The following is a 27,206-nucleotide window of genomic DNA, read 5'->3' on the forward strand; positions in this document are numbered from 1 at the left end:
GAAAATTTAACCCTTTGAGAAATTGTTTAAGTGGATCTCAGGCTATTTTATATTGCAGGTATGTTAGAAACGTATAGTAATATGTATCATATTCAAATATATGCTATTTTTTTCCTGTGCTTGAGACCAAATTTAAGTGAAAATGTTTAGTCCCTTAAGGAAAGTTGTTTATCTTGAAGCAGTTATGTGTTGTGGGTAACTTTTTGCTTTTGAAACATAATATTTTAGATGTTTTATACCTCTTTCATCACATTTCTGGAAGTTGCATTTGCTAAGAGATTCAGTGCATCATATGTGATTGATTCAACTGGATTTATTTGCTTTTTGGCTTTCCATAATCCATGTTGCATTCTAGTTCTGTTTAATGTTTGCTCAATGAGTTGTAAATTATTCTGATTATGAAGATAAAGGGCATAAGTTATTCAGGAGTATGTATCAACTGTCCTTACAGAAACTTTTCACTATATTAGCCAGAGAACATGAAATATTTGTTAATTTTTATTTCAAACTCGAAACTGTATAGCAATTAAAAAATTTTTTTTTCAGTAAAACTGTTTACCTCTACCTGGGAGTGAAAGTAAGCTCCTAAATTTTAACAGTTTGCATTCGCAGACAGATGGGCATTTGTTACAAACTCAGCTTGTTTCATGTAACTCAGTTGTCTCAGTCATAATTACTATAATAATTAGTATGAAGTGGTTCTAAAAATTATCTTAGGACAGATATTTGATTCACAAGCCTTGAGTAATCATATGAATGCCACCAATTTGTAATAAATAATACCTGCTCCAGTGCTCCACAACGTGGATTTAGAGAACCCCCAATCATGTGTTTGAGAAACAACAAATTATATCTGTGTGAAGATTCAAGGGGGGCATTATTAGTATTTTTATGGAGTGGAATGCAAAATTCGTACAGATTTTTAAAGTAAAACACCTGCCACCTTTTTTGAGTCCTTGCAGAGCTGATTTTAGTAAGGTACTCCCTAATTCCTTGGGAATTCCAATTCATTCTCTTTAACCATTAGAAATACTTTAAGGGACAAGTTTAAGAAGCCATGACTTACACTGTTTTTTCAAACTGATTTAAAGGACTTGATGGAGATAATTGTCCTCTTAGTTTTTCCTCCCTTTTAGCATAGATCTTTCATACTCTCTTTAATAGATCCTCCAAATTGGCAAAATTTAGGTGACAGGACTCTGAAGTAATTATTTATTTAGGTGAAATGAAAATTTTAGCTGGAGTTAGTTAACATTAAATGTTGATCTGTTCTTATTAACGACTTTCTTGACCTCAATACATTACTTGTTTTGAGTAAATTTTTCAGTGGTGGGTGTACATTGATTTGGTTGGCTCCATTTTCACTCTCTTTCCTCTATATCTTTTTAATACTATAATATTTATTTGGAGATACCCAATTTAAAGTCAGGACTATAGCTTTGAAGTTGAATGAATGTGAGGTTAACTGACCTTTTCATGAATTCAGTCTTCAACCTTATTTTTATTAATTTGTGCTTCTGTCCAGTAAAAGGAAGAATAAACCCGAGGCTTAATCTGTTCCCTTAATGAAATTTCTGTTTCATTAAGAAATTACATGTGATTTGTCTTGATCAGTTTTGCTAAGGGTTTATCATTTAATATGCTTTTCAAAGACCCCAAATTTTGGCTTTGTTGATTTTTTTCTATCATACATTTATTTTCTATTATTTATTTCTGACTTTATTATTTCCCTCTACTCTTTTAGTTTGACTTGCTGCTTTTATTCTAGCTTCTTGAAATCGAAGCTTATTAGATCATTGATTTTCAGATTTTCATTTTCTAATATTTTGCATTTGAGGCTTATATTTCTAAGTACTGATTTAAGTGATTTAAAAAAATCGTTCTAAGTGTTACTTTTTTCTGAAATGCTGTTATTAAAAGAAAAACCAAACTACTGTCATATTTTAGAATTAATCTACCATTAAAAAAACAAAGGCACTGGTACTTCTTGTGTTAAGGCTTAACTAAGTGCTGTAAGGGACCCTCTTATTGCAGAACCACAAAACCCTTGAAGAATATACATTTTATGTCTTTTTTATTATTATTATGGAAGTCAGTTTTGCCATTATGTTCTCTTTTCTGGTTCAGTTCTGTTGTGACTATATTTTTTATTTTATTTTTATTTTTATTTTTTTTTTTTGCGGTACGCCGGCCTCTCACTGCTGTGGCCTCTCCCGTTGCGGGGCACAGGCTCCAGACGCGCAGGCTCAGCGGCCGTAGCTCACGGGCCCAGCCACTCTGCGGCATGTGGGATCTTCCCGGATCGGGGCATGAACCCGTGTCCCCTGCATCGGCAGGAGAACTCTCAACCACTGCGCCACCAGGGAAGCCCTAGGGCTTTCTCATATCTTTTGCTTCTCCTTGTTTCTGGGCACATAGGAGAATTTATCTTTCTTTCTCCTTTGAAGTTAGATGTGGCCCTATGACTTGCCTGACTCCCTTAGTGATTATGATAAGCAATGCTTCTTGTCAACCTGTAATACCAGAAATAAACCGTTTTTTTTTGTTTTAGGTGATTATTTGGATGGTGTTTGTTAATGCAGGGTAACCCAGCTTGTCTTGACAGATACATTATTCTCTATCAGTTATGTTTGTTGACAGTGTGTGGCTTGTCAGTTCATTATTTTTTTGATATGATTTGATGAATAGACATTCTTAATTTTTGTGTATCAAATTTATCAAACTTCTTTATGGTTTGAGTTTTTCATATCTTGTTTAATAAATCTTTCTAGACTTACCATTGTATATTTATTAGACTTCTCCATCTTCCATGCCTCCTCACCTTTTCATATTTTCTAATGTTTTGGCTTCTGGACTGCATTCTGGATAATTTTTTTCAGTTCAGTCCACCAATTCTTTCTGAAGTTAGTTTTAATCTGTTAAACATATCCATTGTTTTTTATTTTCCTTTTTTTTTTTACTTCTAGGTTTGTTTTTTCAATTGAAGTATAGTTGACTTACAATATTCTGTTCATTTCAGGTGTACAGCATAGTGATTCAGGATTTTTGCAGATTATATTCCGTTATAGGTTATTACAGGATAATGGGTGTGATTCATATGCTATGTAGCATATCCTTGTTGCTTATCTATTTTATATATGGTAGTTTCTATCTGTTAATCCCATACCCCTAATTTGTCCCTTCCCCTTTCCCTCTCCCCTTTGGTAATGTTTCATATATCTGTGAGTCTGTTTCTGTTTTGCATATACATTCATTGTGTTCATTTTTAGATTCCACATGTAAATGATATATAGTATTTTCTCTGTCAGATTTATTTCACTAAGCATAAAATTCTCTAGGTCCATCCACATTGCTGTAAATGGCAGTATTTCATTACTTTTCGTGGCTGAGTAATATTCCTCTGTGTGTGTGTGTGTGTGTGTATCACATCTTAAGCTAGTCATCTGGTGATGGGAACTTGAGTTGTTTCCGTGTCTTGACTATTGTCAAGCCACTAGCACCACCAGAGAAGCCCTCATAAATCTTTAATTAAGCTTTTGGTTTTGAGATAATTGTAGATTATCACATACAATTATAAGAAATTACACAGAGATTCCTTGTACTTTTATACCCAGTTTCTGTCAGTGATAGCATCTTGAAAAACTATCATGCAATGGCACAACCAGGATACTGATATTGATAGCATTGAGATACAGAACAGTTCCTTCACTACAATGAGCCCTCCTATTGTCCTTGTCTAATCCCAGCCTTGACCTGTGGTAAACACTAATCTTTTCTCAATTTGTTTCATTTTGTCTTTTCAAGAATGCTGTGTAGGAGACTTCCTGGCATTCCAGGGGTTAAGCCTTCACCTTCCAGTGCAGGGGCTGGGGGTTGGATCCCTGGTCAGCAGCTAAGATCCCCTATGCCTTGGGCAGCCAAAACACCAAAACATAAAACAGAAGCGATATTGTAACAAATTCAATAAAGACTTCTAAAATGGTCCACATCAAAAAAAAAAAAAATGCTGTGTAAATGGAATCATACAGTATCTGACCTTTGGGGACTGGCTTTTTTCACTTAGCATAATTCATTGAAAATTCATCCAAATTATGACTCGTGTCAACAGTCTGTTCCTTATTTCTGAGTATTATTCTATGGTGTGGATGTACCACAGTTGGTTTAACCATTCGTCTTTTGAAAGACATCCAGTAGTTTGGGGCTGTTACAAATAAAGCTTTATGAACATTTGTGTATAGATTTTTGTGTGAACATAAGTTTTCATTTCTTTCAGAGAAGTGCCCAAGAGTATAATTGCTAATCATGTAGTAATTGTATGTTTAGTTCTGTAAGAAACTGTCAAATTATTTTCCAGAGGGGCTGTACCATTTTATATTCCTGCTAGCAACATATTAGTGATCCAGTGTCACCACATCCTTGCCAACATTTCCTATTGTCACTATTTTTTTCATTTAAGCCACTGATGTGTAGTTATATCTCATTGTGCTTTTAATTTGCATTTCTCTAATGGTTCATGATGTGAAACATCTATTCATATATTTATTTGCTGTCTGTATCTCCTCTTCAGTGAATTGTGTGTTTCTGTCTTTTGTTCATTTTCTAATTGGACATTTTTTCAGTGTTGAGTTTGATAGTTCTTCTTACTAGTTCTTTTATCGGATATGTAGTTTACAAATATTTTCTCCCACTTTGTAACTAGTCCTCTTAACAGAGCCTTTTGCAGAGCAAAAGTTTTTAATATTGATGAGGTACAAATTATGTTTTTATTTTTATGCATCATGCTCTTGGTATCAAAATCTTGGTATCTAAACTCTCTTAATCTATAGGTTCACCTTCCTCTTTTTTTTTATCATGCAATTCTTTGAAGAAACTGGGCCATTTTTCCTGTAGAATTTTCCACAGTCTGGATTTTGATGATTACATCCTCATGGTGTCATTTAATATGTTTTTCTATGCCTTGTATTTCTTGTAAACTTGAAATACAAGGTCAAGAAATAGAGGATTAACAAATTCAAGGGGGTTTTCCCCCCAGAACAGTTCATGTGTGATGGTGGTGATTGGTTTCTATTGTATTGAGTCAGGGGACTCTTAGTGTTTGGCTGTCTGTGTTACATTGAGATTGATAATTGCTTTTGGAGTTGTCAGCCTAATCTACTTATTATAAAGTTCCCTATCAGCCTTTGACTTAAAGATTTTAGAATTCATTGAAAATGATTTCTTAGATTCATTATTTCATTAGAAGTTATAAAATTGTGATATTCTAATTATATCATTTATTCTTTGTTAGGTGAAGTTATTCTGTAAGTACTCTCATCAAACATTTGGTTATAAACTATAGTTTATATAGGAAAAAGGGGATAAATGCCGTATATTTTCTACTTACCATTTTCAGAATAATGAACTGTTTCGCTAGCATTTTCTAAAGGGATTTTTTTGGTTTGTTTTTAGTGTCATTACGAACTCATGGACTTTTAACGTATTTGATGTGTTTTGAACCATTGTAATTACTGTTTTTGGTGTTCGAATTGGCCTGTTTTTAGCTAATGACAGACATTTGAACTTGCCTCTTATATCCCTTTAACAATTCCTAGTTGTCTTCAATATAATAATGAAAAACAGAAAATATAAGTATGTTTATGTTTCAGATTATACTTTCTGGTACTATAAGATATTTTACAGTCATTTTATACTGCCTAAACATGGAATCAAAGAATCCTGGTTCTTTCATTGGAAAACGGTATATATAGAGATCACAGTCTGGGTTCTAGGAGTGCTCCTTGCTACTGTACTGCCATTGGTTGTATGTTGTTCTTAGTGGACAGGTATAGCTATTTTTTTTAATATTAAAAAAGCCATGAGTTTACACTGATATTTCCAATTTAAGATTATGGAATCTTTACTTAGAGTCTTTAATTTTGTACTGTATCTCTTTTTCTTCTATGTAGAAAATATTGATTCTTAAAATAATAATTGCCTATTTACTTTATCATATAATAGATTACCTATAATAGTATTAAATTTTTTATATCAATTTTACTAACAATAAGATTTCTAATGCAGTTGATGATCCCTCTATATTTTCTTTTGTCCTAGAGTATATCTCATGGAAATACGCAGTCTAAATACTGTGTTTCAAAGTTACTTGAATTAATTATTTTCCTCTGGTTATGTAACGAACTTGACATACAATCAGATTTATTTGTTTACTTTTTCTTCAATCTGGGGGAATTGCTTCTTTTTCCTTTTTTAGTTTAATTTTGTTTTAATCACAAAAACATTTATGTGGTTCCATTCCTTTTGTCCCTTAGTGAATAGATAACCTTTAAAAAAAATTTTTTTAGCTTTTGGTTTATTAAAAAGATATTAGATATGTATATATTTATATTTTCACCCTGTGTTACGCAGAGTTAACATACTCTATGCATTGTTCTATGCTTTGCTTTTTAAATTTAAAATTATATCTTGGCCATCACCCTGTATCATTATAGAAAGATACACCTCATTCCTTTCTATGGCTATATAATACTCCATTGTACAGATAAATATAATGTATATAACTAACACTCATTTAAATTTCTATCATTCTTTTGCTGTTACAACTAATACTGTGTTGAACATTCTTGTACATATTTCATTTCATCTTCCTAGAAGTGGGATTGATGGGTCAAAGGGTTAATGCATATGCATATGCAATCTTAACAGTTTTTGCCAAATTCTCCTCAGCACTTACCTTACCATTCTGCTTTCTTACCAACAGTAATAGGAGAATACCTGTCTTTTCACAGTCTTGACAACAGAGTATGTTGCAGAATCACTTTTAAATTGCTGATGTTTTTCCTGCCACCTAGACATTGTAAATTAGGGTTGTATATTTGCATGAGGACTGGCTTATGTTAAGAATTATTGGAGGCGGGGTTGGGGTGGAGGGGAGTATGTGTTTGACCACCCAGCACCAAGGTTCTAAACTGGGTTGTCGGGGAGGGAGCAGGGTGGCAGCAGGTGAGATTTTAAATTTACATTTCCTCTGTAGATATATTTGGTTGTCTCTGTTTTGTTATTTGGGTCTTATATTCCTCACTTTGGCTGGACCATGGGTTTTATCTCCCGTTTTTCCATGTTTATTTACTAGCTTTAGCGAATGGCTCTGAAGGCGAAAGCCAGCTTACTGATGTATCTAACTAGATGTTCTTTTTTTTCTTCTGGCGTATATGTTGTACTTAGAGGATCAGGAGCTCCTAAAATGCATTGGTGCAGGAAATGAGATCTTGTTCTTTAAGCCCTGAATCATACTGTTAATAGAGTTCATCTTTCCTGTAGTCTCAAACATCTATAATTTACGAGTTTTGTAGGACCACCATGTTACATATAAGTATAACTTAATTAATTATAATTATAATAATTATATAATTATAATAATTATAACTTAATTAATTCTTATCAATAAAAGTGCTAGCAAGTAATTTAGTTGTATTTTTTTTTTTTTTTTTCTTGCGTTATGCGGGCCTCTCACTGTTGTGGCCTCTCCCATTTGCGGAGCACAGGCTCCGGACGCGCAGGCTCAGTGGCCATGGCTCACGGGCCCAGCCGCTCCGCGGCATGTGGGATCTTCCCGAAACGGGGCACGAACCCGCGTCTCCTGCATCGGCAGGCGGACTCTCAAGCACTGCGCCACCAGGGAAGCCCTAGTTGTATTTTTAAGAGTAGAATTTCCAGTTATAATTAATGATTTTTTTCAATCACCGTGCAGGATTGGAATATTGTTTTAGAAATACAGATGTTTCTTTCTCCAAAGAAGAAATGCAGATGCCCAACAGGCACATGAAAAAGTACTCAATAGTGCTAATTATTTGAGAAATGCAAATCAAAACTACAATGAGGTATCACCTCACACCGATCAGAATGGCCATCATCAAAAAGTCTACAAATAATAAATGCTGGAGAGGGTGTTGGTGAGGATGTAAATTGGTACAGCCACTGTGGAGAACAGAATGAAGGTTCCTTAGAAAACTAAAAATAGAGTTGCCATATGGTCTAGCAATTCCACTCCTGGGTGTATATCTGGAGAAAATTAATTCAAAAAGATACATGTACCGAAGGGTTCATAGCATCACTATTTATAATAGCCAAGACATGGAAGCAACCTAAAAGTCCATCGATAGATGAGTGGATAAAGAAGATGTAGCATATATATACAGTGGAATATTAGTCATACAAAAGAATGAAACAATGCCATTTGCAGCAACATAGATGGACCTAGAGATTATATTAACTCACGTAAGAGAAAGACAAATATGATATCACTTTTATGTGGAATCTAAAAAAAAAAAGTTACAAATGAACTTATTTACAAAATTGAAACAGACTCACAGACATAGAAAACAAATTTATGGTTACCAAAGGGGAAGGAGGGGTGATAAATTGGGAGTTTGGGATTAACATATACACACTACTGTATATAATATAAATATATATATAACAGGGACCTACTGTTTACACAGGGAACTGTATTCAGTATCTTCTAATAACCTATGGAAAAGAATCTGAAAAAAATATACATGTATGTATGTATAACTGAATCACTTTGCTGTGCACCTGAAACTAACACCACTTTGTATAAATCAACTATACTTCAAAAAATAAAAAGAATAGGGAAGGAGGGATGGATCAAAGTATTTTTACCTCATTGCCCCATAGATTTGCCACACTGGATATTGCATAACTTTTTAATTACTGCCAATCTGGTAGTCATTTGGTAGTCTCATTGTGTTTGAATTACTAATGAAGTTCAGCATGTCTGCATATGGTTATTGGTGATTTCCTGGCTCGTAACTGTATATAATTTTTTTAGCCCATTTTTCTTTTGGGTTGCCCGCGTTTTTCTTGTTGATTACTGTTCCTTGTTGGAGATGGAAATGTGTGTGTTATCTTTCCAAACTCTATGACTTACTTTTTATTCTTCTGATGTCTTTTGATGAACAGAGGTTCTAAATTTTAATGTAGTCAAATTTATTAGTCTTTTTCTTTATGGTTAGTACTTTCCCCTGCCCAGAACATGGAGATATATATGTGTGTGTGTATAAAACTTCATACCTTCCCCATTTACATTTAAGTTTTTAGTACACTCATGTAATTCTGGTAGTAAAAATTGTCATAGTCTTTCTATAGGGCAGTTTTATGACACAGGTCAAAATTTTAAATGTGCATATCCTTTAATGCAAAAATTCTGCTTTAAGAAATTTATCTTAACCAAATACATAAAACATTGAACAAAGATGTCTGAGTGTTCGTGTTTAAAGCATAATTTTTTTACCCATTTTATGGCATATGAGTGCAAAGGATACAGATATTCTTGTTGCTTGATATCATCGGACACCTTGCATTTTTCCAGGTGTGTGAGAGTGTAATATAATCTGTCTCGGTTACCGTAGAGTTATCAGTAAGGAAAGTATCTTACCCAAAAGTATTTTACATAATTACTTTAAAATTCTCATGTAACTTCCTTATCATATTTGTGATAAATAAAATGGTTAGTATTAGCACATTTTAAGGTGAAAGAGTCAAATCACAGGCTTGGGAATCACTGAAAAAACTTTGCAGTTTAGATGTTCAATGTCTAAGGCTATTATAAATATAACAGTGAAGTAAATAGAGGTTCTTTTACATCCTTTAAATCTTCTAAGATCAGACAAGATTGGGCAGATCCTGTAAAATCTTAAGTTTGGTACATTTCTAGCAGAGAGCACTGTAGATGAGGAGAAAATACTTATCTAATTATTTTTGTTTTATCTCTAGAGCAGTGATTCTCAGCAGTGGAGGGAGCATGTCTAATTTTGCCCCCCCTGGGATATATGGGTAATGGGAAATGTCTTGGAAATATTTTAGGTTACAGCAGTTCAGGAGAGATGGGGACTCGAGGAGAGTGCTGCTTAAATACCCTACAGTGGACAGAACAGCCCCTACAAGGAAGTATTATCTGGCCCAAAATGTTGGTAGTGCCAAGGTTAAGAAACCCTGTTTTAGAGTTCTCATTTCTATGCATTGATAATAACTCATACCTCAACTCAGATGATATTATACAGGCCACCTGACCTAGTCTGAGGCATCAAGGAAGTTTTTCCTTAAAAGGTGACATCATGACAGTATACTTTGTCACATGCGTGTACAGTTGAAGCTTCCTAACCAACCTGCGTTTAATTCACCAAATTAATGATGCTTTGCATTCTTTCTGTATAACACTTGCTAGATTCCTAAGGCTACCTGAACACTTAGGCTAATGACGTACCTTTAGTGTGCTGCTCCTCTTCTGCTCCTATCAGTTGGATTGTATTGTTTACCAAGAGCTTACTGTATTTGTTTGCCTACTTATTTATGAAAAATCAGTTAATATTAACATAAACTATTGAACAATATTGTAAGAAAAAAATTGTTGTAAAATAAAGCACTAAAACAATTGTGAAGGACTTAGGAGTGATGGTGGGAATTGTAGGACTGAAGGATTCTCCACTTCGCAAGTGGATATTGGTAATATTGGTAAACAAATCTACATTTGTATGTTTTTTACTTAAAACATGTTTTCAGTTAACTGACTACTAGTCCCAGTCACATTGGATAAAATTCTATCTATAGGGCTTCCCTGGTGGCGCAGTGGTTGAGAGTCCGCCTGCCAATGCAGGGGACACGGGTTCGTGCCCCGGTCCGGGAAGATCCCACATGCCGCGGAGCTGCTGGGCCCGTAAGCCATGGCCGCTGAGTCTGCGCATCCAGAGCCTGTGCTCCGCAACGGGAGAGGCCCGTGTACCACAAGAAAAAAAAAAAAAAATTCTGTCTATAGTAAATCTTACAGAATTGAGAGGAGTATTGAAAAAGAAGTCATCAAATATTTATTATGCTTCAGAAATGTACTTAAGAATTTGAGAATAGATTTCGTAGGTTTATTTATTTGTTGGAAGTAATCTTTAAATATTTTAAAATAAATCTTTTTTATCTTTAAATAAATCCAGATTATTGACTGTTTGTCACTAGACTTTCTACACATAAACTCGTCATTTTATTGTTGCCTACCCCTTGCCTCACTTTTTTAAATGGTTAATTCTACCTAAGTGTGTGTCAGTAATTCAGTTATTTGAACTGAAAAAAAATTAGTCAAGAGAAGCACCTTATTCTGAAGGTATCACAAGTTTCTTTTATCAATTTATCTATTCCAAGAAGATACCATGAGCAGGCATTTTAAAATAAGGTTCCTATTTCAGTGAATAATGTTAATGGTTCTCTAGTTCCAGATTTGATCCAGTGTGTTCCTTTTGTAGTTATTAATTTTTGAAGTGTAAATGCAAATTTTAATTTTAAAAAGTGAATGTCAGTTTGGGAAGAAAAGTGCCCCATGAGCATCATGGGAGAAGTATTGGGTATAATTCTCTTCCAGATGGCACCCCTACAGGTGAGGCAGCAGCCTGTGAAATTACAGTCTGAATTACACTGCAGATGAGCAGGGCATTTGGAGCAAAGCCTTCTGATATCAGTAATAAATGACTTGGTTCAGAACCAAGGACAATTCCCAGGAAACTAAAGCCTATTCTATCACGTAGGAAGCCTGTAGTAAAATGAAGTTTAGCAAAGTGGAAAGTTGAGAGAAAGGACAATAACCGCAAGCAATCCATATATGAAACTTTTCATCTGCTAATATTTTTAACTAGACATTTTCATTTCTCTCACAAATGTTTTGTTTCTACATATATTCTAGTATATTCATTGATTTTCTAAAGTCATATTTTTCGCAGTGAATGGTGGCTAACAGCCACTTGCCAAATAAGCTTTCACTCTGAAATATTATTAATCAGATACCTATTGTAAATTCTAATCTTGTTTAATATGCTGTATGGGAATTTTCTTATTTCAGAACACATGAGTCCTTAATTACAAATGTAGTATAATATAATACAAATACCAAGTCTTATTTTCAATCAGGTAAATCAACTTGAGAAGCAACGTAGAATAGTTATTCAGAACTTGACCTCTGTAGTCAGACAGACCAAGGTTCCAAATTCTGACTTGTTCACCTGTTTCTGTGACTGTAAGCTGTTTTTTTTTTAAGTCTTAGGATTTTAGGTTATTTAACGTTTCTAAGCCTTGATTTCCTCATTAGTTAAATGGAAATAACAATAACATGTGCGTTAGGGAAGAATTAAATAAGATATTCCATAAAAGAACACTTAATACTATGAACTTTGACAGTTTTCACCACTATTATTATTTGAGAATTTTAATTTTAGAAAGCAAAACAGCATTTTAAAATAACCAGTTTTAAGCGCTGTGATACAGTACAAAGCAGGGTAAAGAGATAGAGTTTGGTGGGGGATAAAGGAGATATTTTATGTGGAGACATTAGGAAAATCCCTTTTGAAGAGGTAATAGTTGAGCAGATATCTGGATACTAAGAAATAAATGACCAGTAAAATTGTCAGTCTTCATTGAGTAATAAATAATGTGGCTTGGGAATTCCCTGGGTCCAGTGGTTAGGACTTGGCGCTTTCACTGCCAGGGCCCAGGTTCGATCCCTGGTAGGGGAACTAAGATCCCACAAGCCCCCCGGCGTGGCCAAAATCATAATCATAGTCATAATGTGCCATATTTAGTAGATAGACTAAATATGAATATGTATAATCTATTCTTGTTTTGAAGGAATGCTTTTCTACTGATTTGCTAGTTTAGTTATTTAACATAAAGTTTAGAAACTGCTTTGACAGAATAGAAGCCTTGTCATATACAAGAAATATCTTGCTACAGAAATAAAAAAGGTATTATCAGAAATAAAGTATTGTTTTTAATTATACACCAATGAAGAGAGAAAAAGGAGAAAAAAATGGAATGGGAAAAGACAAAAAAAGAAAGACATTCTTTAGCCTTCTGCCTCAATCCATTTTAGCCCAATTCTACCCCATAGTAGCTGACCCCATATGATGACTCCTGCCAAATTAGAGTTATAAAAATGGTCCTTTATAGGTTTTATGTGTTAACTCTGTGCCAGGCACTCTGCTAAATCCTTTACATGTATCAACAAAAACATTTGATTATTTGCTTTCAGAAACTCTCTGACATAATGTTGGCTGACTCTAAAAAATGGGAAGTAAAGACACGGCATTTATGAAAGGATGTTTTTGCTGCCGGGGATGATTATCTTTGTTTTGTTTATTTGCACTCTTATCTCTTGTTGAGTTTAGTTAGCAGCATTGGGAATTGAATCTTAAGGCCAGTGTTTATGAGGGGATCTGAAAATTGTCCAGTATTATTTTTCCAGCTACGTGACCTAAAATACCTCACTTAACCTTGCTAGTACTGATTTCTCTAATATGAAAATTACATTGTTTAAATAGTTAGAACCTTAGAAACTCTCTAATATTGTTTGATCAGGATTCTGATCTTAGCTAAGGTGATCATTATGGGGTATGTGGAAAAGTGCTTATTGGTGTTTATTATTTTAAATGGAAGCAGACATATAGGAAAGTCTTAAGTATAAATACTAAAGTTCAGAAGATTAAGTAAAATTAACTTTTTTAGCCCAGCGAAACAAATCTCTCTATCTTCGCAAGAAGAATCTTGAAGTTGGAATTGGCACTAATTTGGCCAGCCTGATCAGATTATTTCAATTGGGTTTAAATTTTTGTTTCTTAATTTTAAAGAAAGGGTTTCTTATTTTTATCTTTTTTTTTTGTATGCACACAATGCGTATAGTCTTGGCTGGCCTGAAAATAAAAGTGACTCCTGGGGCGGGGGGGAAAGAATTTTAGTTCTGACTCGTGGATTTTAATATAGGACCATTCACTAAATATTATATAATTCTGGGCAATCTGGTAAGCCTTCATTCTCTATTAAATGTAATTTAAAAATTCTCACTAGCCTTTACAAATATATTTTTTAAGTAGCTCTTAATTTTTTTTAGTTAAACTAATTAGATTTACTGTTCCAAACCTTTTTACATGTATTAACATATTTAGTTCTCATAACAGCTCTATGGTGTAGAATACCATTGTTATTGTCACTTAACGTCTGAGTCTCCGTTGCTTCATTTGTAAACTTGCCCAGTGTTACATCGAGAAAGAAGCTCCTCTAGGATATAAATCCAAGAGTCCACCCTCTAAATTGGTTCTATTGGTATTGACCAGAGTACAGATTTAAAATACGGTTATTTAATCTCAGATGAATGGCTAATTATAACTTTATCTTAAATGCAGTAAACAAGCATGTTGCTAGAAGGAGCTACTTTCAGTTACGGATTGAAAAAACTTTTTTGGTTTGATTGTAGTGTGTGGAAGTAAGATGGAGTTTGAACTTACAGAGGGAAAATAATTAGATTTAACTAACTACTTTGAAAGAATAATACTAGAAACAGTTTGACATGGTGCCAGATCAGTAACACACTGTACTTTTTGCCCCCTTCCAAAAAAGATTGGACTATAATGAATACTCAATTTCTATGAAAATGTGATTTTATTTTATTTTAATGTTTTAACATGCAACAATCTTGCAAATAAAGACCATTTTTTTCACAACCTATTAACATGTTTTACCAACTGATCTTTTCCTCTTAGGTAAATAGATGCCTCCTCTTTAAATAATTTTTTTTGGCAAAAATTATAATTCACTTTAATCAACTGATAAATGCTTGTTTATAAGCATTTGTGTGCATAGATCTGAATTATGTCAGATTGATAAAGATATCTTAGTTGAATTCCAGAAGGCTCTTGTGCTTTGAATACACAGATGATATTAATGAGGAACTAACTTATAAGAGTTAGACATTTTACTGAAATGCTCTATCAAGGAAAGCAGTTTCCACCAAATCCTTAATTATCCTAATGTAAACACAGTAATAAAAGAGTTTTGTTGCTAAGTCTGTCTTTTGTAGGCAATTATTTTCCTATCAGTGGATTAGTGTGTTGTGGGGAGAAGGTAAATGCCAATGTAGAGTTGCTAGCAGCAATTTAATTAGGTTCCTTTATAAGTGATTCAAGCACTAGAGCTGTATTTTCTGTAAATTTAAATTTGCTATTAATCTCTTGGGAAGATTATCCATTCTGGGTTTGAAGGTTTTTCCTGTGCTAGAGAAACATTTAAAACAGTTTTGTTCATTGTGTTGTGTATTGATCCTCTTAGGTATTTGTGCACAGAACAAGTGAGTGAGAACAGTTTTGATTTAGAATGCTGACATGAGGGTAACATTCATATTGGTTAACGCTTAGCCATAATAGGGTGTATTATGTGCTAAGCACTGTGCTGAACACTTGGGTTTCCCTGCTGCTCAGGGCTATTGGAGAATGGGCCCCAGAAGAAGACTGACAGAAACTGGCATTGATCTCTCACTCATGATTACTTTATCATTTCTATAATAAAGTGTATAGCATACTATTAGAACGTACTGTGTTTGTGACACCAGTAGTGGCAGATTATCTTTTCATTTGTGCTGTGATTAGCCTTTCTTGGTGGAGGAGTCAAGTGTTCTCGAGTCTGGAGCACACCGGGGCTGAGTTTCATGAAATGTATTTCAAACAACATAGTAGTGCAAGGTGTTGATACATGTTAAATAGAAAAAAAAGAGATTTCTAGTTAAAAAGTGGATAATACTTGTTTAGAATTTGTTCAACCATCCTCTTTACCATAACACTTCTCAGAACTGTTAATGTGCTGATGTGCATTATGAATCTCTATATGAGGATGATATAGCATCTGGTCTTTCTCACCTCTCCCCTCCTTTTTTTTTTTTAAAAAAAAAAACCTCTTCAAAGAGAATGTTTTTGAGCCGGAAACTTTTTGGGAAAAGGTGTTCCAGACCAGAGTTTCTCAGCCTTAGCTCTGTAGACATTTGGGATCAGACATTTCTTTGTTTGGGGGCCATCCTGTGTCAGTGAAGGACGTTTATCAGCATTACCCCCCACCCAGTTGTGACAATGAAAAATGTCCCCCAGGGGCAAAATCTAGTTAAGAACTATTGCTCTAGATTAATATTGCAGTATTCCAGGAAATTATAGGATACATTAGCAATTTCTATCTGAAAGTTTCCTTTTAATGTGGAAGAAATAATAGTCTAGAAAGTGGAAGCACAGGTAGAGAAGGTTCAGTATATTCTGCTGTAATAAATGTTCTGGATCCACTTTGTACCCTGGCCTGATTTTCTTTTCTTTCTTTTTTTTTTTTTTAACATCTTTATTGGACTATAATTGCTTTACAGTGGTGTGTTAGTTTCTGCTTTATAACAAAATGAATCAGCTATACATATAAATATACATATATACACATATCTCCTCCCTCTTGCATCTCCCTGTCTCCCTCCCACCCTCCCTATCCCACCCCTCTCTAGGTGGTCACAAAGCACCGAGCTGATCTCCCTGTGCTATGTGGCTGCTTCCCACTAGCTATCTGTTTTACATTTGGTAGTGTATATATGTCCATGCCACTCTCTCACTTTGTCACAGCTTACCCTTCCCCCTCCCCATGTCCTCAAGTCCATTCCCTGGCCTGATCTTCTAATAATTATTATGTGGGGAATTTACTGCAAAAAATAATTTCAAACTTTGCAGAATATTATATGGTAGAGACTAAAAGTATATTTTCCATTAAAACACTAGCCAGATATTTAAATTGAACTGCATATGATGATACTGCACTTTACTAAAATCCATTTTTTCTTTTTTTATACAGGGCTATTTTCTTCTTTTTGAGTCCATGTTAGATTCTGTCCTTTATGCAAAGAACAAGTACTTGGCAAAAGGAGGATCGGGTGAGTATAAAATTCTAGTTTTAGTAATCTGATTTTAGTCTAGCAGAACCAAATGAACCTTTGGATTTCAAATAAACTATGCGTGACTGAGAAAGTTCCCAATAGAGATGAAAGACATTTCCATCAGAGGAAGATTTAAGACATTTGTTTAGTGTACCATTGATAGTAGAACATTATATAAGATATGCAGGACTCTTAAGTTAATGGTATTCTCATGAACACTTTTAATAAAAATACTAAGGACTAGATTTGGAAGCTTTTTGATATTCAAATAAAAATCTAACAGAGACTCTTTGATTTTTAATCTTTGTGACATTTGGGGTTTTTTTGTTTTTGTTTTTTCCCAAAAGAATGTTTTATACTAGGTTGGAGATCATTCACTTTGGTAGCAAATATTCCATGACTTCACTGAATGTATAAACCTGGCTTCTTTGTAATTTAACAAGAGCTTTTAAGTAGTGAGTGGTTTCTACTAAGTTTTTAAACCACAGTATACCCAATCAGTATTTTTAAATAGATCCCAATAAATTTGGAAGGCTTCCTTTTCATAGCCATGATGAACTTTTAATCATATTAGCTCTGCATACTCAAAGTGAGATTGTGTTTTTACAGGCTTTCTGCTATGAACAGTTGTATACAAATAAATGTTCTCAGGGATTATGTTTTGCTCGTCTTTGGCTCTTCACTGAGCTCCACAGCTTCTGGAACATAGATAGAACATCATACATGTTTTTTGCATTGAATCACTAAAACTGAATTGAATAGCATGTCTCCCTTCATTCACTTTTCCCTGTACCTTCCCTTTCTCAAAGCTTCAGAACCAGTAAATCATTTCCATGGTCAGAGTACAGTTGATAAAACTGTTATATAAAAGTGGGTGAAAAGAAGGATACATTTTGAACTGGTGACATAAAGCACTTGACCATACTTATGCCTCCTGCCCATCCATGTTCTATGAAATTACTTTGGTAGTAAAAATCAGTAAGGCCAAAACATAAAGCATAGAGAAAATTCTCCAGTACAGTTGAGTTCTTTTTATAATATCATTTAAATAGATTGCCTTTGTTTTTCAAAATACTCTCATTTTATCACTGTATATCCTGCAACCATTTCAAGATACGCTTCTGATCTCTGACGTGAACGTGGCTAGAAATTTTAGATATATTTTACCCTGCAACAATTGGCTGTATCTCTCAATAATTGCAGTGATTGTTTTTTAAAGACAACTACACTTAATGACTAAAAACTAATATTATCTACCATTTGTTGATTGTGCAATAGTTGCCAAATAATATACTGTACCTTTATTTATCTTATTACATGTAATCCTCACATGTTGTAATCCTCACAACAGCCCTGTGAGATTTTAGAAACATAGGTGTCCTGGATGGTACATATTAAGTGTCCAAGCCTTGAATTTTTTTTTTTTTCTAAACTCAGACCTGCCAGACTCCAGTATTCTTGTTCTTTTCAGTATCCCTTGTTGTTTCTTTACCAAAGTGCATTTTATTGAATCTAATTCTTGCCTTGAAGTTGTTCTAGGGAAGATTCAGAAAACTGTTTCCATACTTGCCTGAGTGGTGTTCATTGATCTTACTGAAGGACTGACAGCAACTTAATACATTTAAATTGATTTCTTGATGAAATTCATTAAGAACTTACAGCCATGTGAATGAGGTTATAGCTGAAACAGTGGCAGAGCTATTTCCTATCATCAAAGGGATAAAGTGGAGGCTTTATGCTAGCTCTTTCCATATTTTTATATAACTGCTGTTAGCACTAAGATAATCTGGAAGTATATTGAAGAGAGGTCAGCATTTAACTTCATAAGCAGTGCTGTTGAATGTTACTTGTTAAAAGAATCAAGAAAAGTAGGAAAAGTCAGAAATGAGTAACATGAAGTGGTTTAGCCTATTTTGTGTATTTGAATATATGCCTTGATGAATAAATAGCATCTAGATGCTTATTCTTTTATTGTAAACAAAGTTTTCTTTCATGTTTTTCTGAAGGAAAGATTTATTAAGCAATTAGCAGTGTCAAGATTTTAGAAAGAATGATTGAATTATGAGAGAGGGAGACTATTGGAGACTATATAAGGATGAAGGGACCACACTTTATTTTTACATGAATCCAGGTTCAGTTTATGTCTCACTTTATATTTAATGGCATGGAGTAAAGCCTTTATAAAAGACAGTCAGCCAATAACTTGAGTATTCATGCTCCTTATTACCAAGCAATTCCACAGTACTTTAGAGGTACTCATTTACTACTGTTACCACTAATAAAAATAAAGCTTTGTGGGGATTCCCTGGCAGTCCAGTGGTTAGGACTCTGTGCTTTCACTGCTGCGAGCCCAGGTTTGATCCCTAAGTCAGGGAACTAAGATCCCACAAGCCATGCGGTGCAAACCAAATAAAAAAAATTTTTTTAAGTTTTGTAAAGTTAGTGAAAGTGGATTTAATATTTTCTTCTATTATTAGCTAAGACTTACTAATTGTATGTCAGAAATTGTTGTGTTTTACATTCAGCCAACCAAGAGATCAGGAGCAAAACCAAGAAACTGTTAGGTTGAGATCAGTGCATATTTTTACAAGGAATTAAGATGAAAACCAATGTATATTTTAGGATGACAGCATAGAATGTAAATGCTTTATACCCTAAAAGTGTCAAATACCACATCTCACAAAAATTGTAATGGGAATGCAGGAGGTAGGTGGGAAAGTGTGTATACTTAAATGGATTTATCTTTTTTTTTTTTTTTTTTGCGGTACGCGGTCCTCTCACCGTTGTGGCCTCTCCCGTTGCGGAGCACAGGCTCTGGACGCGCAGGCTCAGCGGCCATGGCTCACAGGCCTACTCGCTCCGCAGCATGTGGGATCTTCCCGGACGGGGCCACGAATCCATGTCCCCTGCATCGGCAGGCAGACTCTCAACCACTGTGCCACCAGGGAAGCCCAGATTTATCTTTAATAGGAATCTGTGGGATATCATTTAAAGCTGACAACTCAAGTAATAGCATTAGAGCACATTTAGCACTACAGAGGAAATATTAAAATGATACTGTTGATTAAAATTGAATGGTGAGGCTTGTGGTCATTGATCCTGTCTGTATCATGATTGTAATGGTGATTGTTTAACTCTGTGTATTTATCTAATCACATAGGATTATACATCAGAAAGGACAGAGAGTGAGTTTTACTGCGTGTAAATTTTACCTCAATAGAGATGACTTAAAAAAAAAAAATGAGGGCTTCCCTGGTGGCGCAGGGGACACGGGTTCAAGCCCTGCTCCGGGAAGATCCCACATGCTGCAGAGCACTTGGGTCTGTGCACCACAACTACTGAGCCTGAGCTCTAGAGCCCGTGAGCCACAACTGCTGAGCCCATGAGCCACAACTTCTGAGCTCACGTGCCACAACTGCTGAAGCCCACGCACCTGGAGCCCGTGCTCCACAACAGGAGAGGCCACCGCAATGAGAAGCCCGTGCACTGCAACAAAGAATAGCCCCCTCTCGCCACAACTAGAGAAAACCCACGCACAGCAACGAAGACCCAACACAGCCAAAAATAAATAAATATTTTTTTTTAAAAAATGAAGCAGCATCTTCCACCTCCTTCAGGTCAAATGAATTATGACATAATTTGATTTCTAGATATTTTGAAAAATATATTAAAACACTGTACTAACTACCTACTTCTGTAATTGTTAGTATTATCAATACATCTCTTTTTGTAATTAAAAAATAATTGGGTGATTAAGAAGAGAAAAGGAAAGGGAAGAACAAGGAAATATACTAACTTTATCATTACTGGCAATAGGAGATTAGTAAATACTGTTAAAAATAGACAACTAAAGATATTCTATAAGGTTGTAATTATAAAGTTAGCTACTAGAACAAAAAGGCAAACTTTGTAAATTAAAGAATTAATACTTAGGAAAAAAGCAAAAAGACCATGTAGTTGAACTACTTAAAAAACAAAATAAAACAAAAACTACAGATACAGAATAATATAAAATGGTAGAGTTGTGAACAAGAAAAAGTTCTCATATCAATAATGTAAATGGACTAAATTCATTTATTAAATGAAAAAGAATTTCAGATCGGATCACAAGAGAAAACCCAATTCTGTGTGCTATATAGTGACACACCTAAAACAAAATTATATAGAAAAGTTAAACTTGGGTTAAAAAAGATATTCAGGCGGGCTTCCCTGGTGGCGCAGTGGTTGAGAGTCCGCCTGCTGATGCAGGGGACACGGGTTCGTGCCCCGGTCTGGGAGGATCCCACGTGCAGCGGAGCGGCTGGGCCCGTGAGCCATGGCCGCTGGGCCTGCGCTTCCGGAGCTTGTGCTCCACAACGGGAGAGGCCACATCAGTGAGAGGCCCGTGTACCGCAAAATTTAAAAAAAATGAAATAAAAAATAAAAAAAAGATACTCAGGCAAATAGAAAAAAAGTCATGATATTGATACCAAACAAAAGGGAATTTGGGCAAAATATCATATAATTATATGAATAGGGCTTAGCATTAAGGAGCAAAATCATGCCCATCTTCATAGCTACTGAAAAGGTTTTTTTTGTTTTGTTTTTTTGTGGTACGCGGGCCTCTCACTGTTGTGGCCTCTCCCATTGCGGAGCACAGGCTCCAGATGCGCAGGCTCAACGGCCATGGCTCACGGGCCCAGCCGCTCCGCAGCACGTGGGATCTTCCCGGACCGGGGCACGGACCCGCGTCCCCTGCATTGGCAGGTGGACTCTCAACCACTGTGCCACCAGGGAAGCCCTGAAAAGGTTTTTATATATAAAATGAATAATCTGAAAGTTTAAGAATGGAATATTTACCTAGTTAGTTTCCAAGAATCTCCCCACAAAATATCTACTAATTACAAAAGAGAAAAGAGTAAATTTCCATGTAGAAGCCTAGCAGACTCCACTTCAGTCAAGTAATCAGGGTTGACATCCTCCAGAATTGGACCAATTGAAATTGTAGGAGCACAAAGAAATAATTCATTGCTTTGAAACTTCCTCAGAACTGATAATAGTTTTGTAAAATCATAATTGTTGAATAGAAATGCAGGTGCCCATTAAAGGAGACATCTTCCATGGTATTGGAAAAGAATGTTGTTTTCATTGCCTTTCATTGCAAGGAAAATGAAAGGTTTCTTCCCCCCTCATATGGTCAGAACAAAACTAAGCTTTCTTATGAGGGTCCTTCACAGTGTACATCTTCCCTGATTTATAGTTGTCAGGATTATAAAGTTGAGCACTATGTTCAGTACAAAGCAAGTTACTAAGACAGCCGTATCCTAAGTCATTGTTTCCTAATCTTGGCAGACCATCACAGTCACTGGGACCTTTTGTTAAAAATATGGATCTTCAGACTCCACGTCAGATCCTTTTGAACCTAAATCTAGGGGAAGAGTCCTGTCGTAAGAATTTATTTAAGAAGTACCCAGCAGGGCTTCCCTGGTGGCGCAGTGGGTGAGAGTCCGCCTGTCGATGCAGGGGACACGGGTTCGTGCCGCAGTCCGGGAAGATCCCACATGCCATGGAGCGGCTGGGCCCGTGGGCCATGGCCGCTGAGCCTGCGCGTCCGTCCGGAGCCTGTGCTCCGCAACAGGACAGGCTACAACAGTGAGAGGCCCGCGTACCGAAAAAAAAAAAAAAAAAAAAAAAAAAAAAAAAAAAAGGAAGTACCCAGCAGTAGGTATTGCTGCCTCTGAAAAGTAGGCACAGGTTTAGGTGTATACCATTAGTAGAGCCTAAGTCATGTGTTCATGCCTAACTTGCAAGGGAGGGAGGGAGGGAAAGCAAGTTTTTGTCATTTTCAGCTTTTATAGAGGGAAGTAGGCCCTGCCTCAACATAGGAAATCTCTCAAACAGTTCAGAGGGGGCAGCAAAATAGAGTGGCAGATATGTACTATATACACTGACAGATCTGTCTCTCTCAGGTTTTGCATTAGAATTTGCATTGAAAACCTGATCTATGCTAATAAGAAATTGCCTCTGTTATAAAGTCCAGGTTTACAAATATACTTTTCTTACTATTTCCCTCTCTGTAGAAAGCTGAGCTGTAGAGTTTACTGACTCCTCCCCCCATTTCTGCTTGGTTGCTCTCCTTTTTAGGATCTCTTTTACCTTATCACCTCATTCCTTTACTCAGATGGAATGGGTAAGGCTGAATGTTTCCATTTTCCTTACCTTGCCCTGAAATTTTATTAATCTCTAAACTTTCTCAACCCTTTTTTCCTTCCTCTTTTTTCTCCAACAGGTGCTCATTTACTGTGGGATAGTCGAGTTCCTCTTTCCTTTTTTTCCATTTGAAAAGCATAAAATGTGGCATCATGAATAAATGGAAAGCATAAAGATTTTGCAGTCAGACCTTGAGTTAAATCCCTGCTTCATCAGATGATTAGTTACCTAGTTAGCTGATGAAACCAGTAATTTGGGTAGGTTACTTAATTTTTCTGAATTTCAGTTTCCTTATCTGAAAAATGAGGATTATAATCCAGCTTTATAGAATCAGTCAAAAGTCTGAATGTGGAGCGGTGGGATAGGGAGGGTGGGAGGGAGGGAGACGAAGAGGGAAGAGATATGGGAACATATGTATATGTATAACTGATTCACTTTGTTATAAAGCAGAAACTAACACACCATTGTAAAGCAATTATACCGCAATAAAGATGTTAAAAAAAAAATGGAAAAAGAAAAAAGAGTCTGAATGAGATGCTTGACATAAAATAGTTGCTCAATAAATGTTAATTCCCCCCCTGAGTTATAGCTGGTAAACATGAGATTAGTGTTAAGGTTATACCTTATAAAAGTTTTGAAATGAATTTAGGCATCATGGTGTTATCACCTGCTGTTTGTATAGTACATAACTCAGTGTAATCAGCCACTAACACTGTCTCATAGTGCTTAGAGGTTTCTTTAGTATTTCCATAATTTACTGTGTACTTCCTCATCTTCAAATCTGTTTTTCCCACGTTTATTATTTTTGTTCTGTTTGGTGATATTGCAGTAGTGTCATTTTCTACCTTTTTTTCATATTATAATTTTTCAGTGCATATTGCAGCAACATTTTAGCCTAGTTAAGCTTTAGAATGTGGGCCTAATCACTATTTATACATTTATTATGAGTTAACGATGAGAAGATGTTCCAATTTCCAAATAAATATTAGTTAATTTTTAAGATAACCTTATTATATAAATTAATTTTTTAAGCTTATTCAACACCCAAATTATTTATGCACGTCAGTCATTGTATGGTTGACTATTATTTCAGTGAAGTCTACCTCCATGTGGTTCACATATATTGTGAAAAGGACAGTCTATTTTGATTTATTTATTATTTCCTTTCATTCTAAACCTTTTTCCTCTCTGGTTATTTATATACAAGCAGTGATGCTAGTGTTTACTAGGAATTGTTTCTTTATGCATCTCAGTCTTATCCTTTAGTGTCCAAAAGTTTGTGAGGCATTTCTAAGGGATAAAGGATTTCCCATCTTTATCTGTTCACCATGTGAGCTGTTTTAGTGACAGATGAATTCTGGGCAGTGAATCGAGAAGGACACAGATGTCAAAGCCATGAATTTATAAATGGTCTGTTAAGAGGGTGCTTTTGTCCAATCAACACTTTGTTAATTTCACCTACAAGAAGGAATAATTATTCAATTATGCTTCTTTCTGACAAAAATCAGGTGATAAATGTGTCAGAATATGAAGATAAATGGTTAGTCAGGATTCTGACAAGTGGCCCAAAATTTTAGCCAGCTCTGAGGAGATGGATAAAGAATCAAATTGACCTATAGCATTGATAACAAGTCTTTCATAAATATTCATAGATCTTACTAACTGAAAGATAAAAGCTAATTTCATTTCTGAATTCTAACAAATACAGGAACCATGATTTTCTGTATTTTATTTTATTTTATTCTTTTGATTTTCTGTATTTTTGTGAAATATAATTAGCTTGAAAAATAAACCTTGAGGGACTTCCCTGGTGGTCCAGTGGTTAAGACTCAGCACTCCCAATGCAGGGGACCTGGGTTCGATCCCTGGTTGGGAAACTAGATCCCACATGCCTGCCTCAACTAAAAGATCCCGCATGCCGCAATGAAGATCCCACGTGCCACAGCTAAGACCCGGAGCAGCAAAATTAATTAATTAATAAGTTAATAATAAATAAGTAAACCTTGGAAAAGTTAAATCATATTCCTCTTTAGTCTGTTTCTCTTATTACCAACATATTTTCAAAACTTTTTAATTAGTTTTAGTAACTTATAGTTTTTCCTTATGAATGAAAAAGCTATCCTTATTTCTTAGTAATATTACTGACTAGTACATCATATTGCTTGATACAGAGCCAGAGTTCAGCAAACTTTTTCTACAAAGGGCTAGATAGTAAGTATTTTAAGTTCACTAAGATTTTTAATAATATTCTAAAATAGAAGAATTCTGTGAACCATGTTAAGTAGCTTGAATGTACACTGCACAACTCCAGGGGATATTTGGACACTGTGAGTGGTGCTCCCAGAACTAGCGCAGTATAATGGCCCTGATAATGACCTCCCTCATCCGTTTTTCCCTCATCTGTATCGGATATCTATGTCTGGTGTGCTGCCTGTTTTTGTAGATAAAGTTTTATTGGAAAATAACCATGCTCGTGTATTTATATATTGTCTTTGGGGCTTTCACATCATAGCAGCAGAGATGAGTAGCTTCAATAAAGACCATACACAAAACCTAAAACAGTCACTTTACATAAAATGTTTTCTGACCCCTGATCTGTACCCTTATTATGTTCCTCTTTAAGGGTGAAATTGACAGGATATAATGTTGGAAAGCTTACATGATGATCATATTAAGTCTGACAAAGTATACAAAAAGAAGTTGCCAACTATCTAACATTGCTTCAGAATTATGTTTCTTCTTCAGTGCTTCTCATAGTAAGGACCTGGTTCAGGAAACTAAACATACATACCTTTCCTGTAGCAGATACTCTTGCTGGGTCAGCATTTACAGTAGCACATCATTTACTTTGAAGAATTTGTATTGATCAGAAATTTAAACACAGTCAAGAGGCTTAACACATCCGTGGAGGAAGCGGAGGGTAGGAGTAACTCAGTTTACACAGCAGTCGACTCCAGCCCAATGCAGCTATCATATCTGCCTTACATGCCCCCTTAGAGAAGACTTGAGAAACTTCTTATCAGTGACATAGCACCAGTTATTTTTTCTGGGTATCTCACATGTCAGGTTTGGAAGAAGCAATTCCTCTGATGCCAGCAGATCCTATCGTGGGCTTTATTTAGAAGATAATTTAGTGCTGCTGTCGTTGAATAATAAAATTCCTACATCTGTGGAGAGAAACAGAGTTTGGGGGAAGGAGAGGGTTATTTCTCTGCTGTTTAAGTCGGAAGGCTAGTTAATAATAGTAAAATTTTTTCCTTTCTGCATTTCTTTGGCACATATGTACTTGCTTTCAATTTGTTGATATAGGGGTATGTAACTTATATTTTAATTCAGGAGTCCCCTACATGTTGACATTTGAAGGACAAAGTTAATTTTGCTATTTATTAATAAAAAAAAAGAACATCAGTGTCATTTTTTAAATTTTGTGTTATAAAGATTTTTACTAGTTATGAGAAGAGAGTTTCTCCCTGAACTCTCTCTTTCCTTACCTCTCTTAACACTTACTCTCTTGGTTTTCTTCTTACTTCTGTCGTCTAGCTTCTCAGCCATTTCTTTTCAGCCTCCTTTTCTTCTACTCATCCCTTGAATTCTGCTACTCATTATGTATCCCTAGGTGACCTCATAAGCTCCCATAACTTATACTTGCATTTATGTGCTCATGGTTCCAAATTTATATATTGAACCCAGATCACCACTTTTGAATTTCAGACCTGTATAGTCAGCTGTTTGTTGGATATTTTTACCTGTTTGTCTCATAAGCATTAAACTCTCATATTCCTCTTGAATCTGCCCTTTTTAAAATTTCCTACTATAATGGTTAGTACCACAGTTTACCCAGTTGCTAAGTCTAAAACTGTGTCATCCTTGACTCTTCCCTACCTCCTAAACACCTCTTGACTGTATCTCCTCCTCTCCATTTCCACAACCGTCACTCTATTTCAGATCACCTGTACTATTACATTTATCTCTTAGTTTGTCTCTTAGTCTTGCTCCCTACCTTTTATTCTCCACATTGCACTCAGGTGGCTTTTCTAAGACCAAAATCTGATCAAGTTGCTACCCTATGTAAAATTTTTCACTAGCTTATCATTATTCTTAGAATAAAGTCTAATTTATTAATGTGGTTTACTCAGCACTGTTTTCTTTGGTCCCTCCTTTGTCGACTTCTGTTTCACTGTTCCTCTCAAACTGGAGTGTACTGTGCCCCTACATGCCCACTGCCCCCTCTGCCTAGAACACT

At 35.4% G+C, this 27,206-nt stretch overlaps 1 protein-coding gene across 4 annotated transcripts in view; it reads left to right on the top strand.

Annotated features, from left to right (window-relative positions):
• The window catches only part of PRMT3 (protein arginine methyltransferase 3), a 134,959-nt gene that overhangs the window by 55,980 nt on the left and 51,773 nt on the right, over window positions 1-27,206 (top strand). For all 4 annotated transcript variants that reach the window (XM_007457629.1, XM_007457626.1, XM_007457628.1 and 1 more), the window contains one exon: window positions 16,693-16,771. In XM_007457629.1, the coding sequence (XP_007457691.1) occupies window positions 16,693-16,771 (79 nt within the window). The remainder of the gene's footprint in view (window positions 1-16,692; window positions 16,772-27,206) is intronic.

Source organism: Lipotes vexillifer, unplaced genomic scaffold (assembly GCF_000442215.2).
Source record: "Lipotes vexillifer unplaced genomic scaffold, Lipotes_vexillifer_v1.1 scaffold505, whole genome shotgun sequence".
NCBI classification, from domain to species: Eukaryota; Metazoa; Chordata; class Mammalia; order Artiodactyla; family Lipotidae; genus Lipotes; species Lipotes vexillifer.